Source organism: Gadus macrocephalus, chromosome 21 (assembly GCF_031168955.1).
Source record: "Gadus macrocephalus chromosome 21, ASM3116895v1".
Classification (NCBI taxonomy): Eukaryota; Metazoa; Chordata; class Actinopteri; order Gadiformes; family Gadidae; genus Gadus; species Gadus macrocephalus.
The window spans coordinates 1,879,305-1,897,213 of NC_082402.1; the positions used below are offsets into that span (position 1 = coordinate 1,879,305).

Consider the following 17,909-nt stretch of genomic DNA (forward strand, 5'->3'; position numbering starts at 1 on the left):
TGTACACACACTACCGCCACTACACACACTGCGTGTACACACACTACTGCCACTACACACACTGCGTGTACACACACTACTGCCGCTACACACACTATTGCCGCTACACACACTGCGTGTACACACACTACTGCCACTACACACACTGCCTGTACACATCAGTGGCGGCTGGTGGTTTTTAAAGTGAGGGAGGAAGGACTGCGCGCTTGGTTGCCATTGGCCTGCTTGCACTGTTCGTGGCGCATGGTGGCATAAGTATGTGAGACTCGAGTTGTTTCAGGGTGTTTTGGTGAACTACAAAGTAGAAGGGAGGGATAAATATGTGAACTGATACAAATCCACCAGTGGCAGCATTGGACTTTGAAAGCCGGTGGGCAGCATGTCTTGGACTACAAGGGCAGAAGGAAAGGATGCAAAGCCGATTAGTCAAATCAGGCCTACTCTTGATTTGTAAAAGAAAATAAATAAATCTGGGCCTGTCATTTGGCCAATTTTCACCCTCGATGACTGAAGCTATTGGTTGTATTTGGCCATGTTTATTTTCAGCTACAATTGTTTCAAGATAAATGAAGACACAAGACCAAAGTGATGCCATTTAAAATGCATCATGCTCTGAATCATTCACTCACATCCTTTCCACAATATCAAACAGAACGGTCAGAGTAACAAACAATCAAAAGTACATTAAGAACATTATTTCACAGCTATTTACATGGGCTGTAAGCCTAGCATTGTTTGAGGCAAATGTGGATGTTAATGGATGTTTCAGAATGTTGCTCATGTTAAGACAATTAAGTTTGAGGGACTACATTTACAGATCAAGTCAATCCTCCTCACAGGCTCCTCAGCTCGGCCGCGGGAAGCCCTTATGGAAAGCCAAGAGTGCCGAAATCTGGCCCTAGAATGGCGCGGTAAAAGGGCTAAGCCGGTGGTTTAGCCCTTTTACCCCGCCAATCTAGGGCCGGATTGTGGCACTCATGGCTCTCCATATCTGCAGCCCGACCACGGGTTCCACAGCCCGGCCGCGGGCTACGGGAACGCCAATACAAGCAAACGGAGCCGCACTGTACCACGACGAACAGTAGCGCACCGCTCAGACCCCCTGATAAACGGTTATCTTAGTTTTCTTTTTCCACTAAAGTGTTATCTTGTCCTAAAGTTTCATCTCTATGACTACTAGCTGGTTGAGCAGCTAGTTAGCTTGGCTGCTTCTTGGTGGTGCACACCAATTTTGTTAGCTGAGTGGTGGTTTGTTAGCTATTGGTTAGCCAGTTAGCTGGGTCAGGTTGCCCCACAGGGAGAGACAGACAGATGCAGGTCTCTCTCCCCAGAGGGTTCGACGGGTCAGGATCTAGCGCAGACAGCTGGTCTCTCTCTCTCTCTCTCTCCCCCCCCCTGTGATGGATGTGTGTTTAGAGGTTGTGATGTCTCGACTGAGCAGCGGCGAATCGCTGCTCTCTGGACCGCGGTTCTGAACAGAACCTCCTTGCTCGTTGCTCCGCCGGGAGGTGAAGGCCGGTCCCCACCTGATGTGGCGCCTCCTGGAGGAGCAGAGGGGATTGCTACAGGCACCACGGCTCTGGTGGGACGTCCTCCTCCAACTAGTCCACCTCCTCCCTCCTCCAACTCTACCGCCTCAACTCTCTCCTCCTCCTTCTCCTCCTCCTCCGGATGTCATCCACTGAGACATCATGACGTCATCCACCGAGACATCATGACGTCATCTACCGAGACATCATGACGTCATCTACCGAGACATCATGACGTCATCCACCGAGACATCATGACGTCATCCACCGAGACATCATGATGTCATCCACTGAGACATCATGATGTCATCCACTGAGACATCATGATGTCATCCACTGAGACATCATGACGTCATCCACCGAGACATCATGACGTCATCCACCGAGACATCATGACGTCATCCACCGAGACATCATGACGTCATCCACCGAGACATCATGACGTCATCCACTGAGACATCATGATGTCATCCACTGAGACATCATGACGTCATCCACCGAGACATCATGATGTCATCCACTGAGACATCATGATGTCATCCACTGAGACATCATGACGTCATCCACCGAGACATCATGATGTCATCCACTGAGACATCATGATGTCATCCACCGAGACATGATGTCATCCACCGAGACATCATGATGTCATCCACTGAGACATCATGATGTCATCCACCGAGACATCATGATGTCATCCACCGAGACATCATGATGTCATCCACCGAGACAACATGATGTCATCCACCGAGACATCATGACGTCATCCACCGAGACATCATGACGTCATCCACCGAGACAACATGATGTCATCCACCGAGACATCATGATGTCATCCACCGAGACATCATGATGTCATCCACTGAGACATCATGACGTCATCCACCGAGGTTAAATGTGAAACGGAGGTAAATTCCCTGAAAGGCTGTAAATGTAGTTGTGATGTGCTGTGGTTCTTGTTTGTTCTAACGGCCCTGGAGGAGTGGAGGAGGAGGAGGAGGGTGAGAGAGGACACAAGGAGCAGCCAGGAGGAGGTGTGGAGCCACAGCTGGCCTAGTGCTCCTCCAGGCTGGATCTCCTGCCAACCTGCTCCAGCATCTCCCCTCCTCCTCTTCCTCCTCCTCCTCCTGCTCCCAGAATAATACAACCTGCCTGAGTGCTCTCTGACAACATGGCGGCTGGTGAGCTAGATTGTAAAACAGTAATATGTTTAAAGTGATTATTCTATATATTCTGACACTAGTTTAACTATAATTCCCGGACAAATTGATACGAGGAGAACACACTGTCCTTACAGAGAGCTCCGGCAGCTGGTGTGTGTGTGTGTGTGTGTGTGTGTGTGTGTCACCAGATGGGTGTAGAAGTCAGTCCTTACAGTCCCAAGTTTGTCGTGACGGATGTCCGATCGACCGCTGTGCCATTGCATGCTGGGAGCTGATATAAAAGAGGTCTTCTTCACCTCTGGACGACTAAGTTCAGTGACTATCAAACCCCTGTTTATACGCCGGGAGAACCTGCTGATGTACGGTCGAGTCCCCCTGGGTTCAACCCTACGGCCATGGCTCCACTAAGGAGGATCGTTTGGTTTGTAGGCTCTATGTTCTGTGTTCTCCCTGCTGACGTCGTCCTTCTAGCCTCTATGATCTGCGTCTTCATCACTCTGCGTCTTCATCACTTGTCGTCTGCATCGCTCCGTCGCCACCGCCCGGAGGTTTGAGATGTACCGCGAGTGCCGTCGACCCTTCCTCTCCTACACGCTTAAACACGGCCATCACGCCTTCCCAGAATGCACCCTGAGGAGGACTTTACCATTACCTCGCGATCAAGAAGAGGGGCAGACCAGTATATTCAAACCCTGAATATACGACCCGTAAGTATACGGCCATGTTGAATACAACCGAATACGATCTGAGATGGACACTAGGTTAGCTCCTTGACTTACCCAGAGCTGACCATCTCTACCGCAACTCAACCGTCTCAAACAGAATACCGAAACAGAACTATATTCAACTTAATACCAAAACGTAACCATCTCTAACTCAGCCCCTAAACTAACCATCAGCGACCTAAAACGAAACGTTGGCCTCAATTATTCTGTTTTGACGCCGGCAAATTAAATTCAAGCGAACGTTATTCAATAATAAGAGGCTATCTTGAGAATATCTGTCATCGTCGTCCAACTGTTGAGAATAAAAATGTGTTAAGACCTTTGTCCAGATGTTTATTTCCGACCCCAGTAGAGCTGGGACAGAGTGGACGTAGAGAGATCAGAGCCGGAGGAGATCCTCCTCCAAGCGTTCCACGGGGGCCTGAGGGTGGCCGGTTTGGATCCTGAGGTGGAATGTAACCTTCCCCCTAACCCACGACCCCTCTTATGACAGAACATTGGGTTCTTCCACAGCGGAACACAGGAAGTTCCTCACACTATCTACTTCCTGTTGGCGTGGCACCCGGTGACGAGAGCCAGGAGCAAATGGAGGAGGAGGAGGAGGAGGACGATGTACTGGGAAACTCCCAGTGTCCCCCATCAGAAGAGCAAGAGCTGTTCGGTACAACCACAGTGCAAACCAGTAGTAAGAGACTGCTTGAATTGGGCAGCTCCAAGTTTCCACCAGTACTCCCTGGTTGTACTGGGAGACTCCCAGTACAACACTGGGAAACTCCCAATACAACCGGTAGAATGTGGCTGTACTAGGTAGCTCCCAGTTTCTATTACTAGAAGACTGGGGTGTACTGGGAAGCTTCCAGTAGAAACATTAGAAGACTGTGGTTGCGCTGGGCAGCTCCCAGTCTCCACCATTATATGGCTGTTAGCAGGCGGGCTGCTAGCATGCTGCTAGCGGGTTGCTGGCGGGCTGCTGGCGGGCTGCTGGCGGGTTGCTAGCGGGTTGCTGGCGGCTGCAGAGATAAGACCCCGGAAGACCGCACCCATGAGGGTCTCCTGAGATTGGGACAACAATACCTCCTTCCTCTTCCTCCCTCTGACAGCCCCCCCCCCCCCCCCCCGGCTCTTACCCAGACCCTCCCCCCCCCCTCTCCAGGACCCGAACCCATTGAACCTGAGGCTCAGGAGGTCAGAGGTCATCGTGTCAGGGTCAGTACCTGGCTTCACCGCATCTCTCTGTCTGTCTGTCTGTCTGTCTGTCTGTCTGTCTGTCTGTCTGTCTGTCTGTCTGTCTGTCTGTCTGTCTGTCTGTCTGTGTGTGTGTGTGTGTGTGTGTTCCAAGGCGATGTTGGGTGCCTCTGGAAGCTGACAGACATGTCACCAGTGGTGCTGCTGACGGACAGACGTGTGACCCCACTAACGACCGGTGCTTATGAATATTAACGAGCTTCATTAGGGGTGTTTTGTGTACGTTTGAGGAGGCGTCCCAGATGAAGGTTAATTTATGCGCAGACCCGATCCCCCTGTTTCCTCTCCGTCTGCCCGGCGCCTCTGACCTCTGGAGGGATGGGGGAGAGATTGGTCCTTCGAACCCGTTTCAGTAGAACCTCGGTCAGGTTTAATATTTCAAGGCCATAAGTGTTCACATCAAAGTTAAAAGTGAAGCGAATGTGGTCCGAACTTTCTTTCTTTCTCTGCGAGGTTCTGCGACAAACTTATTTAGAAATAATTGTTTAGAAAAATATTCTAGAATGTTGTGTGTAGGCTGTTAGTCTGTCTGATCGTCTGTCCCTGTCTCTCAGTCTGTGTTTGTATGTATGTCTGTCTGTGTCTCTGTCTCTCTGAGTGTCTGAATGTTAGGAATGTGTCAAGGAGAATAAATGAGTAGTTATACCATTTTAAATCTCCTCGTTAGAGGAGGGGGAGGAGGAGGAGGAGGAGGGGGAGGAGGGGGGGGGGAGGACGGGGAGGAGGAGGAGATGTGATCTTGTGGTGGAAGATAATGAGTAAATGACGGGTTTGGTTTTAAAGTTTTCAAAACAGTAATCACTCCAGCTGTCTGGTCTAGAGAGGTGTGTGTGTGTGTGTGTGTGTGTGTGTGTGTGTGTGTGTGTGTGTGTGTGTGTGTGTGTGTGTGTGTGTGTGTGTGTGTGTGTGTGTGTGTGTGTGTGTGTGTGTACATTTCCTTGGCCACGCCAATCTACATTATGGAACAAACAGACACATTTCATGTAAGTTAGTAACTGATGGTGACATTGAAACAAAGTAAGGTAGAAGATATAAATGGAACGAAAAGAGTAAACGTTGAAGTGAACTCCAACTCATCTCCAGAGGAGCCGTGATGGTTCTGTACCCGACACCGCTAGGGCTCCGATCACAGCTGCTGGAAAAACACGAGGAGGGCGGGGCTACAGCTGGGGAGCAACTCGCTCGGCCAATAGGCGCGTCACTCCAGACAGCTGTCCTGTATATAAGCACCTGTCCGTCAGACCGGCCCGCCTCGAGCCCGGAGAGGAGACGGGGTAGTGATCATATAACGGCAGAATAGATCAAACTTTTTCAATATTAACTTTATTTGATCACAACCTTATTTTATCCAGGGCTTCGTTTTATTTTATCACATTTTGTTCGCTATCTTATTTGATTAAAACCTTGTTTGATCGTAACTTTATCGATTCCTTATCGGTCGACATGAAGGCAGTCAGTCCGCTGCGGTCGAGACCCGGCAGCGGGGGTCTGCTCCCTGGGAGGAGGACCCGGGGCAAGAGCCCGGTGCTCCCGGAGGAGGGGCTGTCCGACATGGAGCGCTGCTACCGGCTCCTGCGGGCAATGGTCCCGGGTCTCCGGCCGGACCGGAGCCTCAGCCGGGTGGACCTCCTCCAGCACGTCATAGACTACATCCTGGACCTGCAGACGGCGCTGGAGCCCGGACCCACGGCCGGTAGCCCCCAGACCCAGAACCTCCGGGACCAAGAGGACCCCCCGTGGAGCCCGCGGTCCGCAGCCCCTTCCGACGTCCGCGCGCTCACCTTCCAGGTAAAGCCCAACACACACCGGCGCGTCAAAAAGAACGCCCCCATTATTTCGGACGTACTAGCGCACAACGGCGGCGGCCAGACGCGCGCCAGCACTCGGCGGCGCACCGCCCCACTAGGCTTTACGCCACTGTTCTATACCCTAGCGTCGCCACCCCTGAAAAAGCGCTTTTTTAAGCTGTTTGATACATCTTGGCTTGATACAAGGTCCTATAAATATGGAGATTGTTGATGCACTAAATTAGTAATTCCACAATGCAAAAAGAATGAGTGATGAAAGTAAATAAAGTGTGTAAAGTGACTAAACCGTAAACAAAGTGCCCGACAGTACACAAAGCAACTTTGAATTAATGTGACTTTATCATTGTAAGCACAAACGGAGGATTATTAGCATCAGGGCCATATATGTAGTCAGAAAACAACTGGTATTACGTTATGGTAGCCTATACCGACTAAAGTACTAAGTGTGTTGATCTGCTTCTTTCGAAACGGTGCTGCAGCGCGCCGCTTGCTATTGGTGCTAGGGGCGGCTTATTACGCGCGTGAAACGCAACGTTTTTTCTCTTTTTTTTTTTTCTCCTCACGTCTCATCCAGAAGTTGGAACCCTGACCTCCGACCCGACTGGCGGGCCTGCTCCACCAGGGAGGCGGGACTACAGGCCCCCCGGGGCGGGTCATGATCCGACGCTAGTGGGTGAGGTGGTCCAGCGGACCGCTGTTCTCCACCGGGAGTCAGTTGGACCCACCTTGGACCATACAGGACGCGCCAGACTCTAAACCGGCGTTACGTTGGTCCTCTCCGGCTCCGGACCTGTAACTGGTTTCTGTATTCTACTGGTTTTATTGGGACTAACTGAACATTTCTGGCCTGCTGCAGGGTGGCCTGCGTTGCACTTTTATACAAATACACGATAATGTAGCATTAAATATTAAAGTATGTTTTGAGGAATGCATATATATTATATGAACGGTGCCGTTTTGATAAGTGGACTAAAGACTGAATGGAATCATGTTATATTGTTAATTAGCCGAATATTAACGGACTTATTTTGAAGTTGCTCTGTGGCGACATCTTGCGGCGGTGGTCTGTCATCGCCGGTTAAAAGATGTACCTGGTTTGACAGTTTAATTTTTTAACTCTACTTCTTTAAGTAGACCTACCTTAAGTTTTGACCAGCAAACTATCCCTTATATCTACTGTTTGTTTTCTTTGGATAAATGATTCTGCAAAATTACTAAATGTTCAACTCCAAATAGATGGCATAACTTTAAGAAAAAAATACAAGACTTACAACAGTTTCTGTAACCAAAAGCATTTTATTTTAAATGGCTCCACCTTAAGACACTTCTTGATGCCAGTTACGGCTTTTATTCATCTTGGAGTGTCACAGATATAACATTAAATATTCACATCACAAGGCATGCAAAACACCAGCGATTTAACACAAGCATGCGTGTGGATTTTCACTACATGCGTGTTGATTTTCCCTACATGCGCTTCGATTGGTCCATGCTTTTAACTCCTAGGTTTCACCTCGTCACATTTATTAAGCATTTTATTTAAGCGCACAGCGACAAACGACAGAAGCAGGTTTAAAACGGGAGCAGGTCTTCTAGTTGCTATGGTTTCTAGGACGACTGTAGTCATGTGTTGTCCTTAATAACTCGCGAGACAAACATAACGCAGTATCAACTTCACATCACAACTTGTTAACACTGAACTTCTATTCATAACCTCCTGGTGGGTCAGAATAAGATGACAGACGGGAACAGACTTATTTAGAGTTGAGTCAACGGGCGTTAGGTTAGTTAGTGGTTTAATACTGTCTTAAAAAGGTCTTATAAACTATTCATCCAGAAATCAGTTGGTTAACAAACTTCACCGACGATTCGTACACATGTGCCGTCTGAAGAGAGTGAAACCTTTAATACGACCAATCCCGTTAGAAGACAGAGTTGGGGGGGGGGGGGGGGGGTTAGACCACCTCATCCGTCATCTCTTTCAGAGATCAGGAACCAGCAGAATAACACAACACAAACAAGATAGACCTGGTCGGGTCAGATCACGGTCAACACTGAATATTTACTTTACTTTTACTATTCTCGTAGTATTTCTTCTACTTCCACAAATAACCATGTTCACCTGTGAGTTCCTGTGAATATTACTCATAGAACAACATGGCTGGATTTAAAATATTGTCAATAATGGTTCAATATTAATTCAAAGGTCATTGATTTATCATTTCTAGCCTCATGTTTCAAAAGAGTTAAAATAAAGTTTATGACTTCAATTTGGTTTTCTTAAACGCCAGACAGCAGCAGAACTGTTCAACAGGTGATTCTAATCTAGTGCATCCAGACTGCATGCATTAAAACACTGCTAGCTAGTTCAGCACACGCATCACAACCATGTTAGGTCTAGCTAGCTTACCATACACAGAACAACCATGCTAGATAGCTTAGCATACACATCCCAACCATGCTAGCGCTAGCTAGCTCAGCACACATAACAATCCTGCCAGGGTTAACTAGCCTTGCACATAGAATAACCCCACCAGGGCTAGCCAAGTTATGATAATTAACGCCACAAGGACTAGCAAGCTAGCTTAGCACAAACAAAACTCTGCCATGGCTAACTAACCTAGCATTCAAAGAACCCTGCCAGGGCTAACTAGCTTAGAACACAGACAACATCTCTACAAGGTCTAGCTAGCTTTTGCAACTCATAGCAACTACACCAGAGCAAGGTAGCGAGCTAGCTCAGCACACAGAAGCTACTAAGGCTAAAGCTAAGCTACTTCAGCCCAGAGAGCAACAAAACGCACAGCGGAGCTACTTAAACAAAACAAACCACCACTAACCAACCGACACGGAGCAACTGACAAACGGCAACAGGGACTCGCTTAGCGACCACCTCGACGTCGAGCCGTAGCTCCTCCCCCCCCCCCTACAGGATGCTCTCCCGCTCCTCGCCGAAGGTGACGGTGTCGGAGCTGACGGAGCAGATCTCCGGGGGGTCCCCCGGGTTGGGGCCCCTCTTTAGGTGCACCACCCGCACGTTCTCGTTGTGGGGGCCCGGCTTGGTGGTGGTGGAGGTGGAGGAGGAGGTGGTGGAGGAGGCCACCGGGGGGGAGATGACGTCCCCGGTGGTGGAGGAGGAGGTGGAGGAGGAGATGGAGCCCTCGGGGCCGGCCGGGCGGGGCCGGTTGTTGGTGTGGTTGTTGGCGACGGTGCTGGGCGCCAGGTTGAGGTTGTAGGAGCGCGAGGACCAGCTCTCCTCGGGGCTGCTGGCCAGCAGGCTGCACTGGTCCTCGGAGCAGATGGACATGCGGACGTCCTGCAGGGCCCCGCCCCCGCCCAGCGAGCCGGGGGGCGGGGCGCGGCGGCGGGCCTGCGTCTCCTCCTCCAGCTCCATCAGGTTGGCGCCCTCCAGCTGGGACAGCTCCGCCTCCTCGTCCCGCAGCGAGTGGTTGGGCGAGCTCTCGTTGGACCGCACCCCCGAGTCCGACGAGTCCTTCTTGTCCAGCGTCACGTCGGACAGGAAGTCCTTCCCCTTCAGCGCCGCGGCGGGGGCCGGGGCCCCGCCCCCCTGGCCCGCGGCCCCGCCCCCGTCCTTCAGCAGAGGGGCGTGGTCGGACTCCTCCGACTCGTCGTCGCTCGTTAGCTTCTGGTAGCCGCCGCCGCTGGCCTTCATCTTGAGCTCGGCGGCGCCGGCGGCGAACAGCCCCGCCCCCCCCCGCTCGGAGGAGGAGCTGGCCTTGCGGGTCAGGACGGAGCGGGCGGAGCCGTGGTGCTCCGCCTTCTCGTCCTCCTCCGTGATGGGGTCCAGGGCGTCGGCGTCCGGGTCGGCGGCGGCGGCTGGCTTCCCCCCGGCCCCGCCCGCCCCGGGCCGCTTGGCGTAGGGCTTGCGGGCGTCGGGCTCCGCCCCCTCCTTGGCTCCGCCCTCCGGGGGTGCGGGCGTCATGAAGTGGCCGGGCTGCGGCTGCACGGGGCGCTCCCCGGCCCCGCCCATCTCCACGTTGGCCATCTGGGCCACGTACTCCTGGTAGGCCGAGCGGTACTCGGACTGCTGGCGGTCCGTCAGGCGCCAGATGTCGTTGGACGACTCCTGGGAGTTCAGGCTGGTCATGCTCGCCGTCCGCTGCCCGCCGCTCTGAGGGGACACAACCAGACAGGAAGTCACGCCCCTGTACCGCCGATGAGCCCGCCTCACTTCCTGTGGGGCGGGTGACGGGGCTGCTGTGGTTCCTGTCATGGCTAATACCAGAGGTTGTTTAATCGGTCTCTCTCTGAGAGACACAACAAGACAGGAAGTCACCTCCCGAAGCCCGCATCACTTCCTGTAGGGCACGGGATTGGTCGATCCGTTTCCTGATCGGACCGGTGATGCGGTTGCTATGGTTTCTATTATAACTAATGTAGCATTCATTCTGTTTAATTAGTGACTCTGGGAGTTTCCACCCCTCGTTTAGGGGCAGTAGGAAGGTTTACGGGATGCTTTGAGGGTAATTGGTTGGAGACAGCCTGGATATCGGTCAGCTCTAATGAGGGAAACGCTCTGAGAGAACGTCTGTTCTGGTCGACTGCTCCTGCGTCTGGGAGAGAACATTCAGGCTGAAGCCCCGCCCCCCTCCACCCCTCTCCTCCCCGATTGGCTCAGGGAATCCTGACTGCCTGTCAATCACTGGTGCATCGAACGCTGAGGGGAGGAGGTCCTGCTCTCTCTCCTTGACCCTCAGACGGTCCCTACAGCAGGTCTAACCCTGGTCCTGGTCCAGACCCCCTTGGACCCTACAGCAGGTCTAACCCTGGTCCGGACCCCCTAGGACCCTACAGCAGGTCTAACCCTGGTCCGGACCCCCTAGGACCCTACAGCTGGTCTAACCCTGGTCCTGGTCCGGACCCCCATGGTCCCTACAGCAGGACTAACCCTGGTCGGGACTACCATGGTCCCTACAGCAGGTCTAACCCTGGTCCTGGTCTGGACCCCCTAGGCCCCTACAGCCGGTCTAACCCTGGTCCAGACCCCCTAGGCCCCTACAGCAGGTCTAACCCTGGTCCTGCTCCTGGTCCTGACCCCCTAGGTCCTGGTCCTGACCCCCTACAGCAGGTCTAACCCTGGTCCGGACCCCTTAGGTCCCTAGAGCAGGTCTAACCCTGGTCCTGACCCCCATGGTCCCTAGAGCAGGTCCAACCCTGGTCCGGACCCCCATGGTCCTGGTCCTGACCCCCTACAGCAGGTCTAACCCCGGTTGGGACCCCCAATAGGTCCGGTGGGGGTCCTGACCCCCTACAGCAGGTCTCACCCCGGTTGGGACCCCCTATAGGTCGGGTTGGGGGTCCTGACTCACCATCCACTGCAGGTTGGAGGTCCTGGGGGGCTCTTCCAGCCCCAGGTTGCTGAGCTCCTCGAAGCTCAGGTTGAAGTTGTACATGGGGGAGGAGCCGTCCGCGTTGGCCACGCCCACGTGGGGCGCGGCCACGGCGCGGGGGGCCGCCATGCTGCCCTGCTCACTGGCGGCGTCGTCCTGCAGCACCTGGCTCTCCATGATGCGCATGTCCACGATCTGGAGGGGACGAAACCACAGTCAGACGGGGGAGGGGCTTCTGCTGAGGACCAATCAGATCCCAGGGATGGACTCAGAGGAGACGGGAGGAGGGGCTTCTCCTGGGGACCAATCAGATCCCAGGGATGGACTCAGAGGAGACGGGAGGAGGGGCTACTCCTGGGGACCAACCAGGTCTCTGGGATGGAATCAGAAGAGACGGGAGGAGGGGCTTCTCCTGGGGACCAATCAGAGGAGGGACTCACCGTGGCTCTGAACAGCTGCCAGTCGCCGAAGTTCATGTTCATCTCCTTCTTCAGCTCGTCGATGTTGCACTGGGTCAGCACACGTCCGTTCACGTTAGCCTGGAGAGACACACACACACACACACACACACACACACACACACACACACACACACACACACACACACACACACACACACACACACACACACACACACGTTACTTACTGTCTACACTCCATAACAACGTATTATTTTTTATTATGTGCATATCGGCCACATTGTTCAGACTTAACTTTGAAATTTGTGACCACATCTGCCAGGTCAGTCTACATTTATTATAGATATACTGTATCTATGTTTACCTTGGCTTGCATATTGATAATAGGTATACTGTATATAATATGATGTATCCTCATGTGGTAGACTGTTGTTTAATGTAGTGCAGGGTCAGGGTCACTGGAGCTCTGACCGAGACCCGGGGCCCCTGTGGTCCCGGCCCCAGTGGCCCCAGTGGCCCCAGTGGTCCCAGTGGTCCCAGTCCGGGTGGGGCCTCCTACCTTGCGGATGGTGGCGGTGTACTGGGGCAGCATGCCTTGGTCGATGCCCTCCACCAGGCGGACGCGCTCGCACACGGCCTCCGTGGTCAGGGAGGAGAGCAGCACGGGGGGCACGCCGGAGACCACCGAGGCAGCGGCCTGCGGAGAACCAGGGGTCAGGACACGCCCCCACGGGGAGGACACGCCCCCACCGGGGAGGACACGCCCCCACTGGGGAGGACACGCCCCGACCGGGTAGAGGACATGCCCCCACCTGGGTGAGGACACGCCCCGACCGGGCTGGGGACACGCCCCCACTGGTCACCATGGAGACGGTGAGACCCGCTCTTCCATCGGTCCCATCACTCACCATTCATCTCTCCTCACTCACTCGTCACTCACTCACAGCTCACTCATTCATCCCTACGTTCACTACCTACTGAGGCTAGTGCGTTTCATGCAAGGGGGCGTGTCTTCTACAGGAAGGGGGAGGGGCGTGTCTTCTACAGGAAGGGGAGGGGGCATGTCTTCTAGGGGAGGGGGAGGGGCAGCAAGATCAGAAGATGCAGCAGATGTGTGGACGTTGTCCCACCACATCACATGTACTGGGATGTGTTGATGGTTTACCCTCACTGACTTTATGCTGTGTAATGTTGCTACGGGGACTTGAAGGTGGGAACAGGCCTCAGTGGTGGGTGGAGGTGAAGAGGGGTGGAGATGGTAACTATCTGCTGTGTGATCTGACCCAGACGGTGGAATGAACTCCAGATTCTCTTCATAATCGTCCGTATTCAGTGTCTGAGCGGAACGACTGGGAGGATTATGGTAGTGATATGGTCGGGTTATGAGTTAGTTTCAATCTTCACAAACGCATTCATCCACGGCCAGCTCAAAGGTGCTAACCATTGCGAGCGTACGCCGGAGGAATGAGCGGGCGCCACTAGCTTGGGGACATGCTAACCACTGCTAGTGTACGCTAGGCTAGAGGACGGAGTTAGCATCGGAAGGTAAGACACATTACTAGCATGTTAGCCTACAGACGTGGGCTCTATCCAGGCTAGAGAGAACACGGTGTGACGACAGAGGGGTGGGCGTCAAGCAGGGTGTCAGGGAAGGAGAAAACGAGTTGGAACAAAGTGCATGCTGGGACTTGTAGTAAACATCAATACCTGCTTCTTTTTTAAAGATGAACCCCTAGACAGCTTTAGAACCGCATGGCAGACAGACGGAGGGAGAGACAGACAGGAGAACAGGGAGGCGGATGGTCAGACAGACAGACGGAGGGAGGGACGGAGGACAGACCTCAGGAACAACAGACCGGCGGGTACCGGTTTGAGAGGAGACCTGAGTGAAGGTGGGGGCTCTGGTATCGATCGTACTTACAGGTGCGCAGCAGTAGTCCCTGTAGGGGGCGGTCCTAGAGAATGGGCGTGGCAGGAGGTGAGATGGTTGGTAGGTGAAGCCCGGGTGGGGGCGTGGCCATTGGTAGACATGTTGGGGGAAATAAGGCTGGATGGACCAATGGGTGTAGGGCAGGACACAGATTGACATGTGGGGGGGGGGGGACAGTTTATAAACCAATCAAATCAAAGACGTTCAGAGTACATCGCTGCTTCAGTTGGGATCTAACACGGGTTGTTTTTAGATGTTAGTTTGGTTTTAGAAATGTGTTTATGCTAATGAGATTACATTATTATTATCAATCCAATTAAATATAAATGACAAATTACATGGTAGAAATAGTTTTATATTGCTTGGCCATAACATTAAATCCGATTAGTATTATTTATTATATGAATATTTCCCAGCAGCGATATACGATCTAAAACATGGTTTAAACAAAATCAGAAACTTAAATCACACCACAAGGAGAAATTAAGACTAAAGTTGAACGGCGGATCAAACGATGGAAAATCAAATGATCATGTGACGGAGGAGTGAGATGGAGGAGTGAGACGGAGGAGTGAGATGGAGGAGTGAGATGGAGGAGTGAGATGGAGGAGTGAGATGGAGGAGTGAGGTGGAGGAGTGAGATGGAGGAGTGAGGTGGAGGAGTGAGATGGAGGAGTGAGATGGAGGAGTGAGATGGAGGAGTGAGATGGAGGAGTGAGGTGGAGGAGTGAGGTGGAGGAGTGAGGTGGAGGAGTGAGGTGGAGGAGTGGGATGGAGGAGTGAGATGGAGGAGTGAGATGGAGGAGTGGGATGAAGTCGGGGTTTCCCACACAGCGCAGCAGGGGCTGCCTGACCTTTGACCCGCTACCCGGCTGCCTTTGAGCCTGCTCCCTTGAGAAGGGGGGGGGGGGGGGAGGACCTTGGGGAGAGAGGAGGAGGAGGAGAGAGAACAGAGGGGAGAAAGGAGGAGGGGGGGGGGGAGAAGAGGAGGAGGTGGAGGACGAAGAGAGAGAGGAGGAGGAGGAGGAGGTAGGGATGGGGGACATAGGAAGTAGGAGAGAGGAGCTGAGGAGAGGAGGTGCTGGGGACTGACCCTGTTGTAGAAGGGGTGCTGGGGCCCGGCCAGGCCGCTGTAGTAGCTGCTGTGAGTCTCGCCGCCGCCGCCGCCGCCCACGAAGGAGGCGGAGGGCGAGCAGGCGGTGGAGGGCTGGCTGTACATGGAGGTGGGCCGCGCCTGCGCCTCCTGCTGCATGCTGGGATACGTCGCCGCACTCAGGTTCATCTGCTCCCGGGCCGCACGCACGTCTGGGGGGTGGGGGGGGGGGGGGGCAAAGGGTGAGGGAGGGAGGGAGAGAGAGGGGGGAGAAAGGGGGAGGTAGAGGGGGGGAGAGAGAGCGGGGGGAGAGAGACAGACAGAGGAAAGGAGAGGGAGAGAGAGAAGGGGGGAGGGAAGGAGGGAGAGAGCGGGGGGAGAGAGAGAGACAGAGGAAAGGAGAGGGAGAGAGAGAAGGGGGGAGGGAAGGAGGGAGAGAGAGAGAGAGGGGAGGAGAGAGAGGGGGAGGGAGAGAGAGAGGGGAGCGAGGGGGAGGTAGAGAGGGGGATGAAGAGAAGGCGAAGGAGAGAGAGAGAGAGAGAGAGAGGGGGTTAGGAAGAGAGAGAGGGGGGAGGGAGAAAGAGAGGGGGGAGGGAGAAAGAGAGGAAAGGAGAGAGGGAGGGAGAGAGGGAGGGAGAGAGGGAGGGGGGGATATCAGGGGTTAGATTCAAGGTCTTCTTTGGATCCATGGAGGGATCATCTCCCCCCTGCAGTATTGATCCTGATCAACGGGTCTACTTTATCCTGTATATTGATCCTGCCCCCCCCTCACCTGAGATGATCTCCCTGAGCTTGGGGTCCAGGTTGATGGTGCAGGGCAGGAAGGTCTTGATGTCGCGGGCCGAGAGCACGGGGGTACGGGAGGACAGGAAGACCTCGAAGCTCCGCACGTCGGCGTCGATCTCCAGCAGCGGCTCCACGTCCTTGGTGGTCGGGATGCCCTTGGAGATCCTGGACCACCAACACACTCAGCATCCCGTCGCCATGGCAACCCGCACTCCGTGCACTCATGTACGACAACTTATTCATATAGATGTTCAGATATAGAATATATTTAAAGCAATATTTCTGTGAATTGTTTATTTCATTTATACTTCTTATTTCCATGGAAGAAGAGCAGGAGATAGGAGGAGTGAGGAGGAGGAGTGAGGAGGAGGAGTGAGGAGGAGGAGTGAGGAGGAGTGAGGAGGAGTGGAGGAGGAGGAGGAGGAGTAAAAAGGTTGAGAGGAGGAGGAGGAGTAGTACTGAGGAGGAAGAGGAACAGAGAGGAGTAGAGAGGAGGAGGAGTAGTACTGAGGAGGAACAGGAGGAGGAACAGAGAGGAGGAGGAGGAACAGGGAGGAGGAGGAACAGAGAGGAGGAGGAACAGAGAGGAGGAGGAGGAGGAACAGAGGAGGAGGAGTAGAGAGGAGGAGTAGCCGGCCATGAGGAGGGCGTGCCCCTGACCTGTCGTAGATGGCCTTGAGGGTGGTGGTGTCGGGCACTCCGTCCGTCTCCTCCAGCAGCAGGATGAGCCAGGAGGTGCGGTACGGCCACTGCTCCGTCAGGTTGATCCACGACGCCAGCCGGTCCCAGTTAAACGTGATCTGATTGGCTCTCAGCAGACGGCCTGCAGGGAGAACAGGAAGTACCGCCCCCTAGTCCGTCAAATCCTGTCTCTGACCTCACATCCTGTCTCAAGGCTTGATGAGCTGTGTGTGTGTGTCTATACCGTGTGTGTGTGTGTTTCAGTGTTTGTGTGTGTGTCTGTTTCAGTATGTGTGTGTGTGTTTCTGTATATGTGTGTGTGTTACAGTGTGTTTGTGTCTGTGTGTGTGTGTGAGCCAGTGTGTGTGTGTGTGTGTGTTTTAGTGTGTGTGTGTGTGTTTCAGTGTGTGTGTATGTGTTTCAGTGTGTGTGTATGTGTTTCAGTGTGTGTGTGTTTCAGTGTGTGTATGTGTTTCAGTGTGTGTGTATGTGTTTCAGTGTGTGTGTATGTGTTTCAGTGTGTGTGAGTGTGTACCTGTAACAGAGACGATGTTCAGCAGCCTCCTCATGGTCTGAGGGCTGATGTCGCTGAACCAGTCCTCGGTCACCAGCAGCTTGCTGAGGTCGAAGGACATCTGCCGCGTCACCGAGCGCTGCACCTGCTGACGCCGCCGGTACGTGTCCTGACCACAGCCACACAGAACCAGTTACAACCAGTTACAACCAGTTACAACCAGCTAGGACTTGTAGAACCACGCACAACCTGTCAGAACCAGTTACATCCAGTTAGGACTTGTAGAACCACACACAACCTGTCAGAACCAGTTACATCCAGTTAGGACTAGTAGAACCAAGTACAACCAGTCAGAACCAGTTAGAGTGAGTTGGAACTAGTAAAAACGAATTGGAACAAGTTCCAACCAATTAGAGCCAGAACAAGTTGGAACCAGATGGAACCAGTTCTACATAAATGAGTCCTGCCTCACGTGAAGCTCTAAATAAACACATTAGCTGTGTGGCTTTGGGCTCTAAGGCCCCCGGGGAGGGGACAGAAGCAGATTAAACCGGTTCTCCGTGAGGGGCAGTACGGGGTCTCTCACCCGGCGGTTCAGGGTGGTCTTGCTGCCGAACTTGGAGAGCTCTCCCAGACTGTGTTGCGACAACTTCCTGTCCAGCTCC

At 53.4% G+C, this 17,909-nt stretch overlaps 2 protein-coding genes across 2 annotated transcripts in view; one reads left to right on the forward strand and one right to left on the reverse strand.

The window, feature by feature from the left end:
- Positions 1-5,889: 5,889 nt before the first annotated feature.
- On the forward strand, positions 5,890-8,270 carry id2b (inhibitor of DNA binding 2b). Its single transcript, XM_060041224.1, has 2 exons — positions 5,890-6,450; positions 7,045-8,270. The coding sequence occupies exons 1-2, from the start codon at positions 6,106-6,108 to the stop codon at positions 7,057-7,059; spliced, it is 360 nt and encodes a 119-aa protein (XP_059897207.1). The 5' UTR covers positions 5,890-6,105; the 3' UTR covers positions 7,060-8,270.
- kidins220b (kinase D-interacting substrate 220b) overlaps positions 7,747-17,909 on the reverse strand; it is a 27,251-nt gene continuing 17,088 nt past the window's right edge. The window contains exons 20-30 of the mRNA XM_060041225.1: positions 17,831-17,909; positions 17,266-17,413; positions 16,710-16,872; positions 16,036-16,214; positions 15,264-15,475; positions 14,162-14,287; positions 13,948-13,980; positions 12,800-12,937; positions 12,262-12,360; positions 11,801-12,016; positions 7,747-10,602 (exon numbers count right to left, since the gene is read on the reverse strand). The exon at positions 17,831-17,909 is cut by the window's right edge and continues 10 nt beyond it. Coding sequence (XP_059897208.1) covers positions 9,397-10,602; positions 11,801-12,016; positions 12,262-12,360; positions 12,800-12,937; positions 13,948-13,980; positions 14,162-14,287; positions 15,264-15,475; positions 16,036-16,214; positions 16,710-16,872; positions 17,266-17,413; positions 17,831-17,909 — 2,599 coding nt within the window. The 3' untranslated portion in view covers positions 7,747-9,396. The remainder of the gene's footprint in view (positions 10,603-11,800; positions 12,017-12,261; positions 12,361-12,799; positions 12,938-13,947; positions 13,981-14,161; positions 14,288-15,263; positions 15,476-16,035; positions 16,215-16,709; positions 16,873-17,265; positions 17,414-17,830) is intronic.

Excerpts from the sequence above, each read along its gene's own strand:
- id2b (XM_060041224.1), top strand. The coding sequence starts at position 6,106 with ATGAAGGCAGTCAGTCCGCTGCGGTCGAGACCCGGCAGCGGGGGTCTG.